Source organism: Thamnophis sirtalis, unplaced genomic scaffold, assembly GCF_051295495.1.
Source record: "Thamnophis sirtalis isolate CommonGarterSnake01/CBP01778 unplaced genomic scaffold, rThaSir2_p1.2 scaffold_11, whole genome shotgun sequence".
NCBI lineage: Eukaryota > Metazoa > Chordata > Lepidosauria > Squamata > Natricidae > Thamnophis > Thamnophis sirtalis.
In genome coordinates, this window is record NW_028261391.1 from 49,780,521 (window position 1) to 49,803,313 (window position 22,793).

The 22,793-nt window shown below is 39.5% G+C and overlaps 1 protein-coding gene across 1 annotated transcript in view; it reads left to right on the top strand.

Moving 5' to 3' along the window:
* The window catches only part of SORCS3 (sortilin related VPS10 domain containing receptor 3), a 716,202-nt gene that overhangs the window by 635,673 nt on the left and 57,736 nt on the right, over positions 1-22,793 (top strand). The window contains exons 15-18 of the mRNA XM_087725809.1: positions 11,581-11,698; positions 12,407-12,540; positions 15,479-15,592; positions 17,495-17,666. Coding sequence (XP_087581935.1) covers positions 11,581-11,698; positions 12,407-12,540; positions 15,479-15,592; positions 17,495-17,666 — 538 coding nt within the window. The remainder of the gene's footprint in view (positions 1-11,580; positions 11,699-12,406; positions 12,541-15,478; positions 15,593-17,494; positions 17,667-22,793) is intronic.

The following is a 22,793-nucleotide window of genomic DNA, read 5'->3' on the forward strand; positions in this document are numbered from 1 at the left end:
AAGGGGAGGGGAATGGATTATTCAATATATTATTCGCTTTCGCGCCTAATTAACCAGATTTAGCTTAGCTTCGCATCTATTCATTTATAATTAGTAAAAGTACACTTGATTTCAACAAATAGAGTCCTGTGGTTTTCTTTCCTGATTATTGAATTAAGAAAAGCTGACAATAAGCTAAATCTCATTTCCACCCCACCCGGAGCTACAACCTACCGAGAGGGGTGTCCTCACAAGAAGAAAAGAAATGTCTTTGCAAGCGAGTGACCAAGAAGATGAGGGGGTGACAGCAGGACCATCCTTAACTGAAAGGCTGGCTGGGCTAAGGGTGGAAGAGCCAGTTGTTTGTCCCAGATGGACTTTGGGAGGAGTCGGAGGAGTTGGATTCTGGAGTCACGAGAAGAAGACCAAATAAAAAATCAGCGGATTGGGGTGACTCTGGGGAAGAGGATTACAAGCTGTCCCATGCCTTGAAACTCCTCGAGGAAGCTTGGTCTGAACGCAAAAGCCGTAAAAGGGCAGTGGAAAGAGAGCTGGCTGAAGATCTGGAGCAAAGGTACTCGATGCATAGGTTAAGGGAGGGTGAAGAAGCCAAGGGGGGTTGGGGGCAAGAAAACCCAGAACCAGCCTCCCCCCCTCCACCTAGGGCTGCTCAAAGAGTAGGGGGGGGCAGGCGACGCTGAATGGCAAAAGTCCCTCCATTAACTGTAAAATACAATGGAGATCCTACAACTTTAGGACTTTTTATCATACAGGTCTGGAATTATATGGAAATTTATGGACCTGATTAAGAGACTGATGATATGAAAGTAAGAATGGTCTTGATGGCCTTAGAGAAAAAGGCAGCCGAATGGATGGTGAGCCTACACAAATGCAATTCCCCTTCTCCTGAGGAATTTTAATGACTTTATGGCTGCCATGAAGAAGAGGTTTGATGACCCACTGATCGAGAGACGTGGACGGGTGAAATTTATGGCCCTGAAGCAGGGAAATAGATCGGGAGCAGATTATGTCCAGGAATTTCAACAGTTGTCCGTTTCTATGAGGGGGTGGTCAGAAAACGCTTTGCTGGATCAGTTCGCTGATGGATTGAATGAAAAAATATACCAGCAGTGCATTAACAGACACCTTCCCCGCCGGGTGACTGCTTGGTATGAACACGTAGCAGATGTTGAGTTGGATTTGGCCAGGCTTCAATGCATGAAAGAGGGAGAAGCGGAGGAATCCCCCCGCAGCGGCTCCAAAAGCCCCCCTCCACCCCAAAAGTGAGGGAAAAGGGAGTTTCTCCAGCAAAACCAAGCCTTTCCCGTGCTTCTGCTGCGGAAGGAAGGCCATCGCGCCATGAATTTCCGTGTGAAGTTGACTCTGACCTCCCCCTCCCAGAAGAGAGGAAAGGGCAAGTAAGGCCCCGGGCAAGAAGAGAGAGGCTGTGTGTGCTGCTGAAAATGTCCCCCAGCATTTCCAGCCGGAGGAGGATGGAGGACTTTGAAAGCCCCCATTGTTTTTGCCAAATTGATGGTTCTATTGCAGGAGGGGGTCCTGCTCATTTTTCTACTGAGCCCTTAGAAATGAAAATGGGGACCCATCAAGAATTAATCACCTTTATTGTGGCACCTGGGATAGACCGATCCCTTATTTTGGGACTCCCCTGGCTTCGTAAGTGGAACCCTCACATTAACTGGAGAAAGGGGTGGCTACATATTCGCACTAGCACACCCCCTGAACAGGTATTGGAGACCCCAGATCATGCTGGTTCTGTCCCCGCATTGGCCGCCAGGGAGCAAGAGAGGATCGAGGGGGAGGAGAAAATTCCGAAAGAATATTGGGACCTAAGGGGAGTGTTTAGTGAGAAATCTTCTGATAAACTCCCCCCCACACAGGCCCACTGATTGCACCATTGATATTTTGCCTGGGGTTAAGCTTCCTAAGCCCCAGATATATTCAATGTCCCCTAGGGAGATGGAGGAAATGAGAAGATTCATTGATAAAAATTTGGAAAGGGGATTTATAGAACCGGCTAGATCCAAGGTGGCGGGTCCTGTGCTCTTCAGAGAGAAGAAAGATGGCTCTCTCGTCTGTGTGTTAATTTTAAGAACCTTAATGGGATCTCGGCCCAAAACCTCTATTCGCTGCCACTGATGAAGGACATGTTGGCCCAATTGGGGAAGGGCCGCATTTTCACTAAACTGGACTTGAGGGAAGCTTACTATAGGGTCCGTATAAAAGAGGGAGACGAATGGAAAACAGCTTTCAATTGCCCCCTTGGCTTTTTCCAATTTCGTGTGATGCCTTTTGGCCTACAGGGGGCCCCTGCAGTCTTCATGCAATTGATTAATGAGGTATTACATGACCATCTTTACAAAGGCGTTATCGTATATTTAGATGATATCCTTATTTACACGGAAACACCTGAGGAACACGTAAAGCTGGTTCGTACCATTCTGAAGAAACTTCAGGCCGCGGAGCTTTACACCAAATTGTCCAAATGTGAATTCCATCAGTAGAAGGTTGACTACCTGGGCTATCGAATCTCACACGCAGGTGTCGAGATGGATCCCGCTAAAGTCAAGGCGGTCACTGAGTGGGAGGCCCCTCGCACACACAGGCAATTACAAAAATTTTGGGGATTTGCCAATTTCTATCGCCAGTTCATCCCTTCTTTTGCTAAAATAGCTCTTCCCATAACTAACCCTTTGAAGTCCAAAGGTGGGGCAAAACCCAAGCCTAGCAAGCCATTGGATTGGACCATGGAATGTCAGGCTGCATTTGAGAAATTGAAACGACTTTTTGCCGAGGAACCTGTCCTCAAACACCCGGACATGGACGCGCCTTTTGTGGTTCAAGCTGACGCCAGTGACATGGCAGTAGGCACCATATTGCTTCAAGCCAACGATCAAGGTAACTTGCAACCCTGTGCATACACCTCTCGCAAACTGACTGACATGGAGAGACATTGGGCCATTTGGGAGAAAGAAGCATTTGCAGTTCGTTGGGCTTTGGCCACTTGGCACCATTTTCTGGAAGGTGCCAAACACCCGTTCGAGATGTGGACCGACCATAAGAATTTAGAAGCTTTAAGAAGTTTTGAGAACTCCCAGGAGACTTTCTCCTAAACAGATGCGCTGGGCTCAGCATTTCAATCATTTCAATTTCACTCTGAAATACATCCCAGGGGGGAAGAATTTTATGGCTGATGCTTTATCCAGACTTCCTCAGTACAACTGTTCTAAGCTCAGCGTGGTCCAGCCTGTCATTCCCACGGCGAGACTCACTACTTCGGTTGTTACTAGGCGTCAAGCATGTTCTCAGGTAGATATGTCCCAGGACTTTCTTTCCGATCTCAAGAAAGCCCTCCCTGATGATGTTCCAACAGCACGTGAGTGAATGTACCATGAGGGATGAATTACCCTGGATTGGGGCGAAACTTTACGTTCCTACGTCTCTTCAATTAGTTGTTCTTCAGGGTGCTCATGATTCCCGGATGGCAGGGCATTTGGGGTTCGTAAAAACACTCCATCTTGTCAAGAGACAATTTTGGTGGCCTTCTTTGAAAAAGGACATTGAACGTTATGTTGCCAGTTGTCCCGTTTGTGCCCCTGCTAAACACCCGCCGGGGAAACCACAGGGACTGCTCCAGACTGTAGCTCGCCCTGTTGCCCCTTGGAAAGAGATATCTATGGACTTCATTGTCGAACTCCCTGAGAGTCAGGGACACACCGTTATCTGGGTGGTTACCGACTTGTTCTCCAAGCAAGTCCATTTCATCCCTTGTTCCAAGATTCCGTCTGCTAAGACTCTGGCTAAGATGTTCATCTCCCACATTTACCGCTTACATGGGGTGCCCGACCGCATCATTTCGGATAGGGGCGTTCAGTTCACCTCCGTCTTCTGGAAGGAGTTTCTGAAGCGGATTGGCTCCGCCCAGGGCTTAAGCTCCACCCACCACCCTCAGACGAATGGGGCTTGTAAGAGGACTAATTCTGTTCTAGAACAATATTTACATTGTTTCATCAACTACCAGCAAGATGATTGGGTGGATTTGTTGCTGCATGTGGAGGTTACTTATAATAATTCTGTGCATAGCAGCACTGGGTTCACCTCTTTCCGGGTGGTGTTTGGCCAGGATTTTGTGCCCATTCCTGAGGTTCCTCGTGAGCAGCCCCAAGTATCGTCTCTCTCTGAGTGGAGTGATTGCCTTCGGCGTGTTTGGCCTTTGGCACTCCGAACTTTGGACGCTGCGCATCATGCACATAAGAAACAGGCTTATAAGAAACGGACTAAACCATATGATTACAAGGTTGGTGATCAGGTTTATCTATCCACCAAGTTTCTTCAGACTCCACAAAAGTCGAAGAAGTTGGGGCCTAAATATGTTGGCCCATTTCCTATTATCAAGATCATCAATCCTGTTTCCGTTCGGCTGCAACTGCCTAAACACCTCAACCGGGTTTACCCTGTTTTTCATGTTAACCTCATAAAGCCTGTTTGCATCTCATCTTTGCATCCGCCTGTTCCACCACCACCCGCCCTGCTGTTGATTGACGGTGAACAACATTTTGAGGTTCGTGAAATTTTGGACTCCCATAGACGCCAGAATCGTGTCCAGTACCTGGTGGCTTGGAAGCATTTTCCCCCATCTCATGCCGAATGGGTGGACGGGTCCCATGTTCGGGCCCTCAGTTACTTTGCCAGTTCTATTCTGCTTATCCTGACAAGCCCTGATTTGGCTGGTTTCCTGACAAATTTTTCTCTCTTTTCTCTCTCTCTTCCTCTCCCCTTTTCTCCTTTTTCGTTTCTTGTTGTTCGTCTGTTTGTTTGTCTTTTGTCGTTTCTGCAGGTCTGACCGCCTTTTTCTGGAGGAGGGCCGGATGTCAGCCTCCGCTTTGCTACTGCTTCGGCTGCCATTGAAACGGGGAGGGGGGGGCATGGTATTTGGGAGGGGAATCATTGTTGTGCTGGAGGAAGTTTCTAGATTTGAGCTGACCACCTTACTGCGCATGTGGAGGAGGAGTGTTTCCCGCCAAGGCCAACGGTCCAGCATTCCATCCTGGTGATGCCTTTCGACGTTATCTTACACCTGACATTTGGGAGAATTATGATTGGACTGTGCATGGGATGCCAAGGGGAGGGGAATGGATTATTCAATATATTATTCGCTTTCGCGCCTAAGTAACCAGATTTAGCTTAGCTTCGCATCTATTCATTTATAATTAGTAAAAGTACACTTGATTTCAACAAATGGAGTCCTGTGGTTTTCTTTCCTGATTATTGAATGAAGAAAGCTGATTTACTTAAGAAATCCTAACTGGGGCAAGACAAAAGACACCCTGTCTAGTCCCTCTCTGTCTCTGTCTCAGTACTTTCATTGAAGATATTAAAACTTTAAAGCAACAAAACGGACCCCCCGCGCCCCTTTTACTCACTTTTATAAGAAAAATGACCAAATACCATAGAGCTCCAGGAAACACGTGGCTAGAGAGGGAAGCGACTGTTACTTCCTGGATTTTCTGGAGGGGAGGGGCACGGAGGTTGGAGGTCTGATCCAAAATGGTGGCAAAGTTTCTTTGAAAAATATTTCCCTGACTAATTTCACCATTTCAATTTGCTCAATTCTTTGTATTAACATCTACATCATTCTGGGTTTACTTGGAGTGCAAGCCTGCTGGTAAGTGAGCTGGGTTTTTTTCTTTTCTTTTTTTAATGTATTTTAAAATAATATTTTATTTATTGTGCATAGGATTTTTTAAAATTCTGTGTGGATTCTTTTTTTAAATTGTCTTAGACTAATTTTAGAAAGATTCTATCCAAAATAAATTGAAGTGAAACCATGTTTAAAAATTCTATGCACAATACTTTGAAATATATTGTGCATAGAAAGAAATGTTTTACTTCAATTTATTCTGTGTGGATTCTTTTTTTAAATTGTGTTAGGCTATTTAAAAAAAGATTCTATCCAAAATACAAAATACCAGCTGCAGTTATTCACTTAAGAACTGTGGCAAGAAAGGTGGTATAATGGGCTTAGTGACCAAAGTTACAATGGCATTGAAAAAAGTGACTGATGACCATTTTTCACACTTAGCGATCATTTTCACACTTAGCAACTGTTGCAGCATCCTCATGGTCACGCGATCAAAATTTTGATGTTTGGCAACAGATTCGTATTTATGATGGTTTCAGTGTCCTGGGGTCATATAATCACCTTTTGACAAAGTCAAATGGGGAAACCAGATTCACTTATGTTACTAACTTATCAGCTGCAGTTACTCACTTAAGAACTGTGGCCAGAAAGGTGGTATAGTGACCAAAGTTACAATGGAATTGAAAAAAGTGACTGATGACCATTTTTCACACTTAGTGACCATTTTCACACTTAGCGACCATTGCAGCATCCTCATGGTCACGTGATCAAAATTTTGATGTTTGGCAACAATTTCAATTTATATTTGTAAATTGTAGTTATGTTGAAATAAAAAAAAATTACAATACTATTTTTGCGTTGTATGAAAATTTTTGTTGCTCCGTATAAAAATTTTAATCAACCCCCCCTCCCCCCGGTCAAAGGTGTCCCTCTTTACCAATCTGAAAATCTGGTCACCTTACCCTACAGCTGCTAAAGATGAGGGACTAGATAATAATTGGGTTGAACAAACAGTAAAACTAAAGCTCTTTTAAGATCCTAACATCCATTCTTATTCACAGCTCAGTGATGGCCTCATGCTATATTATTTTGCTATTAAATGCTATATTATTTATATTTCAATTTCCTTTTTATTTCTTGGGCTATTTTTATATGATCAAATGATGTATTACACAAGAGAAAAAAGTCTTTTTAAAAATCTTTCTAACAATTAAAATCACACTCTGAACTTCTCTATTTTGGTAACTTAGTTGGTCTGCTTAAAAATAATAGGATGTGATCCACTGAAACTCAAGTTTTTATATCAATACCAGTACTAGATAGAACACTGGTTTCATACCCTCATAGTACATATGTCCAACCCATGGCCTGTGGGCCACATGTGACCCTGGATAGCTAGTAAGGCAGCCTCACGAGATCATACACCTTTAACATTATTATTTATATACAAAAATAAAATCTGATAAGGTTCCTAGCCAGAATAATATAACCATTATAGCCAACTCCTTAAAGAAAATCTAATTTGGTGGATCTCTTTATTAATGACCTGCAATAGATCCAGTTTAATTCCTTTGAATGGAATAGGACTATAAGAAAGGAGAAACAGAAGACCTTGTCAGTTAGAGGCCAATAGTCTGCTATTAGTCCCAGGAAACTTCATGCAATGATGAGAAAGAATTTAAATGAAAAATTATTCTCTTAGCTTGAGAGACACTTTGCTTTAAGTAATTGCTGCTTTTAGAAAGGGCAGGTCACTGATCAACCAGTGTTTATATTAACCTATCTAACAGGAAAATATTCTATTTCCCCATTTGCTGTTTTAAAGGTAGCTATTTATTATGTTAAAAGAACCAAATTCTGAGCTAAATTAACTATAATAAAACTTAAAATGTTGGTTTTGGGGAAAAATATTAAAAATACACCAAGAAAATTCATAATCATGTGATTACACATATAGTGAATTTTAATTATTTGGGTGCTTTATTTAATAATTCTCTATCCTGGCAATATCATTAAAAGGCAGTACTTTTGAAAACAAAAATCTACTATGATGGCTTGCTTCAATATGTTCATTCAAAAATGTTCCTGCAGAAATACATGATTTTATGAAAAAAAATGCATTTTAAATTTTATATGAGGCTCCAATTTGGATTATATTTCCAGGTAACAAGGTAGCCCAAGTGCAGTTGAAATTTTAAAGTTCTCTTTTAAGTTCTGTTATTCTCCTAGACAATAGTAATAGCACATGGACTTATATACCGCTTCACAGTGTTTTGCAGCCCTCTGTAAGCAGTTTACAGAATCAGCATAGTGCTCCCAGCAATCTGGATTCTTGTTTTACCCACCTCGGAAGGCTGGAAGGCTGAGTCAAGTTTGAGCCAAAATCAAACTGCTGGCAGTCAGCAGAATTAACCTGCAATGCTTCATTCTAACCACTGCACCACCACGGCTTTTTCTTGGTTTTAAAAACAAAGTGTTGACTAACCATTATTAACTTTTGTTTGCAAATGTATATTTTTAAAACCAAGGAATAATTGCTTTAGGAAATCCAAAGTGAATATTTTGTTGTTATATATGATGTAAAGAGATGACCCAAAGATTGGTATTGATTCCTACCGGTATTATTTATTTTCTAGGGGTATGTCATTAGAATTTCATTAGGTTGAAGAAAAATTATGAGTTAGTTCAGAAAGGAATTGGTGGCTCAAAAGATGGTTTTGTGTTTACCTATAACTTTTAGAATTAATTACAGGTATACTTTTCATCTCCCTAAAATATCTGAATAATTTATATTTAAGTAAATACAAAATAGCCTTTTCAATAGCCAGATTAAATGTGTTACTGTTGAGTATGCTATAACAAGGTTGTCTTAACTTTTAGTTTGCCTGAGATGCATTGAGTGAAAAGAAATTGTCTAATATAACAATTTATGTTTATATGGCCACATATAAAATATTTAATATAGTTTTATAATATAAAATCATCTAATAATGTTGAAAATTTACACTCTTGTGGGGCTGCATTGTGGGCTACATCTTGTGGGAACTGTCCAGGGTCACCGTAATGATCTCAATCTTGAAATGGTGGATCATATTTTTTTGTTTTGTGAATTTTATAAGAGTTTTTGGCAGGAAATCTTTTGGCCTATTTTAAATCAAAACCAGAAGAAGATTCTTTTGAGTAATTTCTTTTTGTTAGATGATAATCCTAAAATTACAGAGGTTTTACACGAGATTTTTAACTATGGCTATTAGAGCTATGTTTTTAATAACACATCAGTGAGTTGTGATTTTAGGTGTATTATATAACATTTTTAAAATAATTTACTCCTCTTATTCAATACCAAATTTTAGAATATATTTGTAAATTTTGGCTGTGAATCAATTTAAATAATAATTTAAAAATATTATAGGTTTTGAATCTATAATTGCAAAAATTTGAATGTTTATTAAAGTAAAATGTGAATAAAAGCCAGTGTAACAGGGAAGTTATTTGGGAAGTAAGCTTATATCTATTTATATAGCCTGTAAGTATTCTGAGTTTATTTATTATATTTATTATATCTCCAAATAACTATGTGAGATAAAAAATAATGAAAAAAGAATGTGAGAAAACAATAGTTCAAAGCAGAACAAACCACAAGTGACTTCATACACATACAACAATCTAAAGGAAACCTGCAATTATTCAATCCCAAGGCCTAGGAGAAATCAGATCGTCAAGGAACACTTGAAAGGAGAGCAAAGTAGAAATTGTTCAAATCACCAAGGAAAGCTATTCAGAGCATCAGTGCTAAACCAGACAAGGCACACTTCTGGGAATCCATCAGATGACATTTGTTAATGCTTGGGAAGCATGCCGACTTTATGTGAGGGACAGGGTGCAGAACCATGATTAAACAACAAATCATGATGCTATACAGGATTTTATGTGTAAGATTGTGGCTAAGGCACCAGGATATAAATCAGGAGACTATGAGTTATAGTGCTTCTTTAGGCATGATAGCCAACTGGGTGAATTTGGGCCAATTTGCTCTCCACCAATCTGCTTCACCGGCTTGTTGTTGTGTGGAAACTAGGAAGAGGAAGGAGTGTTAGATATATTTTCTATTTTGAGATATTTATAAAAATAATAAAGTTGGGATAAATGTAGAAAAGTGTAAACTTATATTTTGTACTTTAAATAGTTTTATCACTTGTTTTATTGCTTTAAAAAGTAGCAGTGCTCACATTCACCACAAATTTGCTATTTCAGGGATCTGAAAGCAACTTAATATTTTTGCACGTTTCTCATACCTGCCTTATCCATTGTTTTGTGACTTCCATTGAAGCTACACCCCCTCAATTGTTCTTTTCATTTGTTGAAGGGCATGTTGTTCCAACAAAGATTATTTAATTAAGATTATGAAGTCATTTTGCCAAGAAGCTAATGGGTTTTGGCTATGTGATGACAACACTATCAGTAAACAAAATGTTCTACATACTAGGCAGAGTAAGAGAAATGGGAACACATCTATTTTCCCCTTTCACACATAACCAGGGCAGTTGTTCTTTTGAAAACCATTGCACAGACATTTTAATGCCGCTCCAGTTATCTGCATTTATGTGATTATTAGATGGAGAAGAAAGTGAATAGAGATATTCTTGAGATGTGCATTCCTATTACTATCCAGTATTTATTTTCACTCATAAGTTCTTTGAATTATTCTCACATAACCCAAATTCCAAAGTGAAAGAATTTCTCCCAAGGTTTTTCTAACTATATCATCTAACTAATAATAATAAACATTTCACAAGTGCCCTTTGCTTCTAATCTTATAATACCTTCCATCCTTCCGAGGTGGGTAAAATGAGGACCCAGATTGTTGGGGGCAATATGCTGACACTCTGTAAACCGCTTAGAGAGGCCTGAAAGGCCTATGAAGCGGTATATAAGTCTACTGCTATTGCTATTGCTATATCAAACTGCTGAAAGAACATTTGCAACACATCCAGCAAAATTTATCTTTCTATAAATGTTAAGTGTGTATTTAATATCCCAATGAAGAGTTCCTGGTTATCTATCAGGAAATTACGCTTATTATCTAGTCATCACAATTAGGGTTATAAAACAAAAATTAGTCCAATAGTTTTGTGTTTCCAAATATGATAACGCATATATAGTTAGAGAGGGATGATTACCTGGAATTAAGGTATTTTATTATTTTATTATAATCTTATTAGCAAAAAAAATTCTATCAAGAAGCTATAATTTCCTCATCTTCATTAAAATCAAAATAAACTCATGGGTTTAAGTTGCCTGAGGACATATTTTTGTGAAGAGAAAAAAATATGTCAAGATTTAAATAAATCTAGTCTTTCTTTTACATTTTTCTCAGCATCATAAATATAGGCCATAATGAATGAAATTTCCAAAATCATAGATCAACACTTTTATAGAAAAGATGAGCCTGCAGGACTGGATCAAAGGATGTCTATAGAATAATAAACACAATAGAAAAATCTAATTCAGTTATTCTTCCAAATTTGGAAATACCAAAAATTAGGATCTATCTATCTATCTATCTATCTATCTATCTATCTATCTATCTATCTATCTATCTATCTATCTATCTATCTATCATCTATCTATCTATCTATCTATCTATCTATCTTTCTTTCTTTCTTTCTTTCTTTCTTTCTTTCTTTTCTTTCTTTTCTTTCTTTTCTTTCTTTTCTTTCTTTTCTTTCTTTTCTTTCTTTTCTTTCTTTCTTTCTATAATTTGAAGTTGCAAAACTATTTTCAAATACATGTTTTGTGTATGGAAAATTGTTAGCTGGGGTTAATCTATGTATATATTCTCTCTCTCTCTCTTTCTCTCTGTCTCCCTCCCTCTCTCTCTCTCTCTCTCTTTCTCTCTCTCTCTCGTTCTTACTTTTCTTTAATCTTTCACCAATATTCAGAATCTTTGGCCATCTCAATCTCCGTTCTGAATGGCAACTAGTAAAAGTGGATTATAAATCTATCTTTAGCAGAAGATGTACCAAGGATGATTTCCAGTCATGGCATTTACACAACCAGGTAGGAATATATGAACTACTGTATGTTTCTGTCTCCCAGATGAACTACTATTCCTAGCTACGTGTTGTTATAAATTGATGAATGTAAGTTACAGGATTTAGTTAGGTTGAAAGATGAGAAACAATGCAAATCTGAATACTATAAAATTAACTATGGCTGCTCACAAAATGTCAGACAAATAATTGCTTACGTTATCTGAGTGGACTAATATGATCAGAAAAACAAAGTTATGAGTGACAAAATTTCAGAAGTAGTCACATAAATGAAACGGAACTACAGGGAAGAAAGGAAATAATGGGGGAGGGCTTGGTTTCTGCATTCACCTTAAAGCCAAATTGTAGACAAATGTATCTTAGGGAAAGAAAGAATGAGACATTAAGGGGAGACTTGCCAGAAATATCACTTAGAAAAATGGAAAAGTGATAAAGAAATTCAAAACAATCTTGCTGTTTTTCATTGTGGGCTACTTTGAAGGGCTGACAATAGGCAAAATTTCATCAGAGTGTTTTCCTATTATCCTTGTATTTCATTATACTTTCAATTGCCACATAATTGTACTTGGTTCTTATTTCTATAATGATAGTGTAAGGACTCAACTTTCAAAGTAAGGAGCTTTAGTATGGAAAGTTAAGAATCTGTGCACCTTGTATAATTAACCTGTACACAATAGTACATGTTATTCCAACTCAGTATTCTTCTGCATTGAAGGGCGAACCTTGTGTCATGGGAGAAAGGAAGATCTATAAGAAACGTAAATCAGGGGCATGGTGCGCATTATCTAAAGATTACTCAAGAACAGTGGTTTCAGAACCATGCATCTGTGCTGAGTGGGACTTTGAATGGTAAGATTTATCAATTAAATATATTTGTATGCCATCACAATCCAAAGAGAGTCTCAGCAGCTTAAATAGAATGAAGACAAACTACAATAACAATAAAATAAAATATCCATGTTAGGAATAACACGATTACGAACTTATTTAAAATGTGTAGCAATATGTGTAAATAAGTTAAATAAAACAAAACATCATAATATTCATATCGGAAGGAAACTTTCTGAAACAATTCAATTTTTAAAATCATCTAAAGAACCAAGAAAGACAGAACCAGTCTGATCTTCACAACAGGGCTATTTTGCAATGTTCACTTTGCTACAGAGAAGACGCCATCTTACTTCAGACCCTCACCAAACAGTAGGATTTACAGCAGTTTCTCCATGAGAGATCAAATTAGTTGGGCCAATTATTGATGGAATAGATGATCCTTGAGGTAACCCAGGCACCAAGCCCTAAAAAAATCAGAGGTCAACACCTTAAAAATTAGATCCAGAAATCAATTCACATCCAATTTAGGGTCTGCAAAAATTTTGCTTTCAGTGCTAGAAGCCCCAAAGAATATGAACTACTGCGTTTCAGATCAATTGTATTTTCCAAATATTCTTTAAGGGCAGCACCTAATAAAGCACATTGCAGTAGTCTGACTAGACAGTAATTAAGACATGAGTCACATTAGCCAGTTTCTATATTATAAACTTTTCTTAGAATCCTTTTATTTTACATGCTTGGCATCAAGTTGCACTTACATTGCTCAGCCTGACTCTTCTAAAATATGATGCAGTAAGATAATCCTGTTCCAATTGAGTTTTGAACTGTGATTTATTCTCCCTCAGATTGGGCTTTGCAAAATAAGTCAGTGAATTGTTTTCTTTGGTGTATTGTATCAGGAGGTTGTCCATTACTACTTGTTTCTTTTTTATATAGGAATGCTTTCACAGACTTTTTCCAGTCTGAATACATTTTACCATTAATTGGCATTTTATACTCGAAAAGAAATCTTAATTATTCCCTTCTGCCTCTCCAAAGTCTACAAAGTAGTATCTTCTCAATATCCACTTCTCTCTTGAGGAGTGAGTTGGAGAAGAAAATAACTTCTAAATGATCGTACAATTACATAACATCAGAAAATAATACAGATTTTATTTTCAAGCTTCACAGAAAAATGAATCATGAAATTTTTCTACGCTTCTTCCTTGAAGTTTTCATTTTCCCTTTAGTACTTTATTTACCCTTGTCAGGGAAGCTTTTTCCAATAAGTTGAAGCAGCAGCTGGACTCCATAATTTTTAACATACAAACCCCAGGGCCTTCAAGTGCGAAGGTGGGCAGTATGTGAGTTTTTAATATACATTTACCAGAAGTTAATGAACAAGTATGCAGCTTTCAGGGCCTTCAGTTATGTTGTCATTAATATTATTTAATATTAATGCAGCTCTTCTGTTCTTTGAGGCAACATGTGACCCCCCTCATGAACAATTTTAATTACTAAGTTGCTGCAAGGCATTCTTAAACTGTGTAAAGGTGACCTACTGAGAATGATTAAATTTGAACCTCAAAAAAACCAAAGCATTAAAAGCAGTACAGAAGTTTAACAATTATTTTAACTACGATGTCTACCATGGTTCACATACCTGTGTGAGATAATCCATGATCCTTTGTTATTCTATTGCCATTAGTGGAAGGGATGTTATGAAAAACTGGCCTAATTCCACTCCAAATACTTTGTGTAATTAGTTAATGCATCAATATTGTACTTCATGAAGTAGTTGTGGATTACCCCTTTACAGAATAGCTCCAATGACTATTTCACTGAATATTTTTAGATAGAAATGTATTCATTTATTTAAGGTCTCAGAGTTCCCTGTTGTAAAATTACAAAATAATAACCACCATTTTACCATCCACCAGTAAATGGCAAAAAGCACAAACAGAAAAAAAATTACAATTTCAATCCAAAAATAACCAGAAAGTAGATTTAAAAACACCACTTCTTTGGGTGATTTAAAAATACATAATTCATATAATTTCAGACAAACCTTTTACATGGATACAGCAGATTCTCTGAATATAAGAACTTGAAAAGTGGAACTAAATTCATAGACAAAATTACTCCCCCCTCCCTCCCTCCCCCCCTCTCTCACACACACTCAAATGTGCGCACAGAGAGAGAGAGAGAGAGAGGGAGGGAGAAAGGGTGGGAGGGAGAGGGAGAGAGAAAGAGAATATACTTAATATTTGTGCTTTGCTGAAAAGAATTGTATTTCTGGTATAATTTCTCATTAAATTTGATGTAAGAAAAATTGCTTTCAAAATCCTTTTAAAAGGATAAGAGGTTCTTTGGGTGGTGTATGATGCTGCTATAGCCATTTAGAGTATCTATTACTGCATTTATAGTGTCTTTTCTCTGAGAATAAAAAATATACCATATGTAGTTAACCCACTACTCCAATATTTGAAGAAAATATTGTAAATAGTGTGTCTTTTTTTTTTAAGGGAATGTCGGTCTACTCTACTTTGGCTGTTAGAAACACTAGACAGCAGTTAATAGTTAGAACTGAGTTTCCTTTTAAAATATTTGCATGTTCTAACTGTCGCCCTTAACAGAAATAGACTTTTTGGTAGGATGGAATGAAACCCATAGACAAATGTAAATGAGGAAATAGGATGGAAGAATATTCCCTATTCCTTTTTTTCTTACTTGTGCACTATTTCTTTCCATCTGGCTTAGACATATTATGTGTTTTCTCTCACATTAGATATGGACCCAGAAGCTTTGATGCTAATCTCTGTTGAACTAACAAACTCATGCCATAGCCTTTGGCAAGTCTTTTCTTAATCCCATTTCACAAAGTTCTTGTGAGAACAACAATCTTTATGTATTTCTCTTTTCTCTGTGGTAGGAAGATGTAATAAATGTATATGCATTTTTAAATTTATTTTATTAGTGACTATGGTTATGAAAGACACAGTAATAATCAGTGCATCCCAGCGTTCTGGTTCAACCCATCCTCTCAGATGAAAGAATGTAGTCTTGGCCAGAGCTACTTGAACAGCACTGGGTAAGTAGAAATTCCTTTGATATCTGCCTCTTTTCCAGAGTTTACAGCTGGCATTTAGTCTGTCTTTTGCAGAAATCCCGCAAATAAGAAAAATGGATGAGAATTAAATAAATACATTCAGATTCTAGTTGTGGGCTGCATTTTTCCTTTAAGTATGATATTGGAGAATGCAGGTCAAAAGAAAGATGAGGGCAAAATAAAAAGCAAGACCAAGACAAAGACTAAATTTGTTTTACTTTAGATTACATTTCAATTTAATTTTAGTTAAGTTAATTATTAACATGATTTATCCCATGTAATTAATATTCCTCCTTTTTGTCACATTAAAATTACAATTCAAGAAGCCTTTTATAGAGCTACTGGTACCTGCATCTTAATTTCCTGAGGGCAATACGCAACCTCAGGGGTTGGAAATTGCACAATTTTGACATAAATGATGCTAGAGAAAGTAAAGCTAAATTAAACACTCTCCAGATGGAAGTTAACGGCACAACACAGCAGTGTAATACAAGCAAAAATAAGAAAGATCTGTTTTAAAACTATTTTTATATTTGTCTATTTTAAGATATGTAACATAAATATGTGAGGTAGAATTATTTTATTTAGAATTGTTTCAAAACCATTCCTTTCTTTATAAAAAGGACATATGCCAAATTCCTCTGTATTCTCTTCAGAGGGCATAGAGGAGCAGATTCATACTGTGCCTCCACTGTTATGTTATTGCAGGTTTGTACTAAATTTCCAATGGGCCATAAATCTTAAACACTTATTACTTTACTGAATGCTTTACTGCAAATGAGCAGACCGGCGTTATTGCCCAATACTGATAGACCACTTATTAAATTTGCTGGCTGCTGATGGCTTTCACCATTCCACCGAGGATGTAAAATGTTGACATCCATTATTCATATAGTGAGTAGAAATGAGCTTGTAGCAGGAACCTGTTTCACATAGTTAGAACATGACTGTCAATGGAACACAAAAGGAATCCCCATGTTATGAATCCCCCCATCTTCCTAATTTGTCTGCTTTGTAGAAATCCAGAGCCATCCACACAGAACTTCTGTGTTTTGACTTAAGTAGAAAGATGGTACAGAAGGAAAATCAGGAACCAGACTGTAGGCAAATACCTGCATCAATCGCAAATAGTCAATAAATGCCTTTATGATTCCACTCATTACTTGATTTTGCTTTTAGCATTATGACTGGTGAAGCATAACATTGGATGTTGTTGGCTGAAAGGGAAAATACTCTTTTAATACCAGCTAACCTAAGAATAAGTTACATCTGTTTTACCATGATTAGGGTCAAGATGAGGGCAACCTCATGGAGATGCAAAATAAAATAGATGCATAATTTTTCCAGATTTAGTTCAAATGGAGTAAAACAAAGGGTAAAGGAATCCCTGTGGATGTTACACTGCTAGTTGTTGCTGGCTATAGTGGGTGGTTCTCACCTTCATTTCAAAGCCATTGAGCCAAGGCTGTTTGAAGACATTTCCACAGTCATGTGGCCAACGTGATGTCATAGAGTACTGAGTTAGTTCAAATGGAGACACACTAGTGTCAGGAAAACAGTATAACTTTTGTTAGAACTTAGTGAAATAAAAGCTCATTTTTCTCCCTTTTTTTCTTTTTTTTAAATACAGTAATATAAAAGTAGCACCACACTAAAGATATGGTGAAATGACCTCATAGCAAGGGAATAAGGGATATGAAAATATGTAAACGTGCAATGAACTGCAGCTTAATGAATTTTCTACTTGAATAGTACCTGAAGTTATTGTTAGATGTTTGATATGGATGCTTGCAAATAATATAGGTTTCCTTTCTATTTCTTCAGCTGAATTATGAAACTTGAGATTTGTGAAATTTTAAAATATGAAATTATAAAATTCCACAGGTATCGGAGGATTGTTTCTAATAACTGCACAGATGGTTTGCAAGAAAAATATGCAGCCAAGCCTGAACAGTGTCCAGGCAAAGCTCCCCATGGGTTACATATTCTCACATCCACTGGCAAGTTGGTTACAGAACAAGGCTACAACACTACCTTCATAATTCTTATGGAAGAGGTAAGCTAATGCCAAATATTAGTAATGGCTTAGCCAGTAAAAAAGTTGTTCTAGTTCAAGGACTCTTCTGTTTTGAAAACATTTTTAATTGCCCAAAGATCAAACTAACTATAAGAATACGAATTTTAATGGATGACCTTTTTCTGTGTTTTATAAATGTGTAGATGTTTATTGGTAATACAATTGAGGTAGGTGGGTGTATGGATATACTGTATATAGAAAAGAAAGCAGCAAAATAAAATCTAGAAGTTGGAATGGTTATACAAATCAAATGACCTATCTTAATGCCATTTGCAATAGAACTGCTGATTTAAAAGTTCAAAATATAACTTCTAATTTAAATTAAGATTATGTCAGCAGCAGCTATTCTATCAATGCAATATTTCCTCTCTATATCCATCTGTGATACAAAACTTTATATGAATGCTTCTATGTAGGAATTTAGAAAAGAGCAGATGCAATATACAAATTAGAAAGCCAGTAGCTGTTTATTAAAGATCCTGAACAGACTTTCACATATAATAAACAAAACACAAAAAAGCAATAACACTGCAGGTGAGGCAAACAAAAAAAATGAACAAGGATGGATAGAAAGCTGAGTCATGGGATTGTGTCTGAGGAAACTCTGCAGGGTAAAGGAAAAAGGAATACGGCTTCAATTGCTTTTAGTGCTCTTTGCTGGGATAGGCGTACCATGAATGGCTTTAAGATTGGTTAGCCATTTCCCTCCATAACTTAGAGCATCTTCTGCAGTCATCATATGCTGAATTTACAACAGTGATGATAGAATTTATTTTGTCTTAATGATAGCTGATGGGTATAGAGCAACGTCACCAGGGAGGAAATGGCCTTATTTTCTCAAATTTGGTGTTTCCTATCAAATCAGTGCCTGCTTCCCAGTGTGCTGCACTGATTATTGTACTCTGCTGCTTGTTCATTTGCTTGTTTTATTTTAAAAAGGGTTTTCTTTGTGTTTATTTTCTTGTAAAAGTGAACTCAGCTATTAGAAGATTGATTGATTTCTGCCTCACTGATCTTGTCAACTGTCTGCTTTAATTTTAGAAACAAACTACTCAGTAAAGAGAGTGCTTCTGTATGATTTGTAAGGCAAAGAAAATGGCAATTGGGATTAGAAATTTGGCTTGCAGGAAGTCTGGATTTACACATCTCTTATGCCTACCTCATGGACAATCATTGCTATTTGTTCCAGCAGCAAATCTGCTATTATTTGCCAGAGTGCCATTCCCTGTGGGTATCTGCCTGTTCCATCTAGTCAGATAAGGAGATGTCAGCCTCTGCTTTGCTGCTGCTTCGGCTGCCATTGAAACGGGGAGGGGGGGCATGGTATTTGGGAGGGGACTACTAATTGTGCTGGAGGAAGATTCTGGAGTTTCTGCTGCCTGTCTTATTGCGCATGTGGAGGAGGTCTCCTGCCAAGGCCAACGGCACCGACATTCCATCTTGGTGATGCCTTTCAAAGTTATCTCGCACCTGACACTTGGGAGAATTATGATTGGACTGTGACTGGGATGCCAAGGAGTGGGGAATGGGTTATTCTATATATCATTTGCTTTCGCGCCTAAATAATCAGTCTTCGCTTTGCTACGCTTCTGTTCATTTATAATTAGTAAAAGTACACTTGATTTCTATCAATGGAGTCTTGTGGTTTTCTTTCCTGATTATCCAATGAAGGAGTGCTGACATTAAGCGAAGACTCACTCATACCCCACCAGGAGTTTTCAACCTACCGCGGGGGGTGTACTCACAAGAAGGAACGAAGAAAATGTCATTGCCAGCGAGCGATGAAGAGGAGACTGAAAGGGAAACTGCAAACCCATCTTTACCTGAAAGGCTGGCTGGCCTAAGACTAGAAGAGCCTGCGGTTCGCCCCCGATGGACTTCGGGAGTGGGGCAAAAAGAGGATTCTGAAGAATTGGATGCAGGAGTTACCAGAAGGAGACTTAAAAAAAACCCAGAGGACTGGGAAGAAGCTATGACCGAGCGGAAGACCCGAGGGAGAGCGATGGAAAGGGAGCAAACGGAAGAATTTGAACAAAGGTACTCCATGCATAAATTTAGGGAGGGTGAAGAGGCCGAGGGAGGATGGGAGCAAGCAAACCCAGAAACAGCCTCCCCCCCAGCCAGGGTGCTGCCAGAGTAGCCCCCCCCAGAAGACACAGAATGGCAAAAGTCCCCCCCTTAACAGTAAAATATAATGGTGATGCCAAGAGGTTGGGCCTTTTCGTCATTCAAATTTGGAATTACATAGAAATATATGGTCCAGATTTAGAAACCGATGAGATGAAGGTGAGAATGGTTTTACTTTCTTTGGAAGAAAAGGCGGCTGATTGGATGGTGAGCTTACACCAATGTAATTCTCCTCTCCTGAGGAATTTTGATGACTTTATGGCTGCACTAAAGAGGAGGTTTGATGATCTGCTGATTGAGAAACGTGGGAAGGTGAATTTTATGGCCCTAAAGCAGGGAAATAGACCAGTGGCTGAATATGTTCAGGAGTTTCAACAGCTTTCATCGTATATGAGGGGGTGGTCTGAAGAGGCCCTCCTACATCAGTTTGCATTGGGATTAAATGAGGACATTTACCAACAATGCGTTAACAGACACATTCCCAAGCGAGTTGTTGCTTGGTATGAAAATGCAGCAGACGTTGAGCTAGATTTGATTAGACTTCAACGTGCAAAAGAGGAAAAAGTGGAGAGGTCGCCCCCCCAGCTCAAAAAGCCCCATTCCGCATCAGGGGTGAAGGGAGGGGAAGCTCCGCCAGCAAGACCAAGGCTTTCACGTGCTTCCGTTGTGGGAAGGGAGGCCATCGCGCCGTGGATTGCCGCGTTAAACTTCCCCCGACCACCCCACCCCCTGCCAAGAGGGAGGGAAGGCAAGCAAGGCCCAGGGAAAGAAGAAGGAAGCTGCGTACGCTGCTGAAAATACCCCCCAGCGTTTCCAGCCAGAGTTGGAGGAGGAAGCGGAAGTGACCACCAGCTCCTCTGATGAATCCGATGACGACGCCTCGCCTCGTTGGGTGAGTTCAAATAAAGGCCCCATGTTAATCCCAATTGAGCTAAGGGTGCCACCTGCTGGTGCGACGGAGCAGCTTTCCGCTCTCCTCGACTCTGGCTGCTCTAGATGTATGATTAGGAGCCAAGGTGGCGCAGTGGTTAAATGCAGCACTGCAGGCTACTGCTAGATCAGCAGTTCAGCGGTTCAAATCTCACCGGCTCAGGGTTGACTCAGCCTTCCATCCTTCCGAGGTGGGTAAAATGAGGACCCAGATTGTTGGGGGCAATATGCTGACTCTCTGTAAACCGCTTAGAGAGGGCTGAAAGCCCTATGAAGCGGTATATAAGTCTACTGCTATTGCTATTGCTATTGATTAGTCCGGCAATGGTTGAAAAATTGGGCTTGAAGTTGAGGACTTTGAAAACCCCTATTGTTTTTTGCCAGATCGATGGGTCCATTGCAGGTGGGGGCCCAGCCCATTTTTACACTGAACCTCTAGAAATGAAAATGGGCACCCATTTATAATTAATCTCTTTTATTGTGGCACCTGGGATGGACAGACCCCTTATTTTGGGACTCCCCTGGCTTCGTAAATGGAACCCTCGCATTAACTGGAGGGAGGGGTGGCTGCACATTCGGACCAGCACAGCCCCAGATGGGGAGGTCGAAGCCTCAGAGCCTGCTGGCTCTGGCCCCACTTTGGCCGCCAGGGGCCAGGAGAGAATTGAGGGGGAAGAGAAGATTCCAAAGGAATATTGGGACCTGAAAGGAGTTTTTAGTGAAAAATCTTCCGATAAGCTTCCGCCCCAGAGACCCACTGATTGCTCCATCAAGATTTTGCCTGGGGTACCGCTTCCAAAACCCCAAATATATTCTATGTCACCCAGGGAGATGGAGGAAATGAGGAAGTTTATTGGATTTGGATTTTGGATTTTATTCAATTTGTAGACCGCCCTATTCCCCGAAGGGACTCAGGGCGGCTAAACAAAGCCAAGGGAGGGGAAATTACAAAAAGTAAGACAAGGACAATTGGACAATACAAACAGTTTAAAAGCACAACAGACACAGCAAATTCGAGTAGGGGGGGGGAAACTCAACCCCAGGCTTGCTGGGACAGCTAGGTCTTCACGGCCGTCCGGAAGGCCTTTAGGGTGGAGAGGGTCCGAATCTCCACAGGGAGCTCGTTCCAAAGGGCCGGGGCAGCCACAGAGAAGGCCCTCCTCTGAGTAGTCACCAGCCGATATTAACAAGAACTTGCAAAGGGGTTTCATTGAACCAGCCAGACCCAAGGTGGCTGCCCCTGTACTATTCAGAGAGAAGAAAGATGGCTCTCTTCATCTCTGCGTGAACTTTAAGAACCTCAATTCAATCTCTTCCAAAAATCTCTACCCTTTGCCTCTGATGAAGGACATGCTGGCCCAACTGGGGAAAGGCTGCATTTTTACTAAACTGGACTTATGGGAGGCATACTATAGTGTCTGGATTAAGGAGGGGGACGAGTGGAAGACTGCTTTCAACTGCCCCCTGGGCTGCTTCCAGTTCTGTGTAATGCCCTTTGGCCTGCAGGGGGCACCTGCAGTTTTCATGCAATTAATTAATGAGGTTTGCATGACCACCTCTACAAGGGCGTTATCGTATATTTGGATGATATCCTTATTCACATGCAAACACATGACGAACACGTCAAGTTGGTCCGCACTGTCCTAAAGAAACTCCGAGCCGCGGAGCTTTATGCCAAGTTGTCCAAATGTGAATTTCACCAGGAGAAGATAGACTACCTTGGCTATCATATCTCCCATGCAGGTGTGGAGATGGACCCCGCTAAAGTCAAGGCGGTCACTGAGTGGGAGGCGCCCTGTACATGCAGACAATTGCAGAAGTTTTTGGGTTTTGCCAATTTCTATCGTCAGTTCATCCCTTCTTTTGCCAAAATTGCACTTCCCATCACTAATTTGTTGAAGTCCAAAGGTGGGCCGAAACCCAAGCCTAGCAAGCCATTGAATTGGACCATGGAGTGTCAAGCTGCTTTTGAAAAGTTGAAACGACTTTTTGCCGAGGAGCCAGTTCTGAAGCACCCGGACATGGACAAGCCCTTCGTCGTTCAAGCTG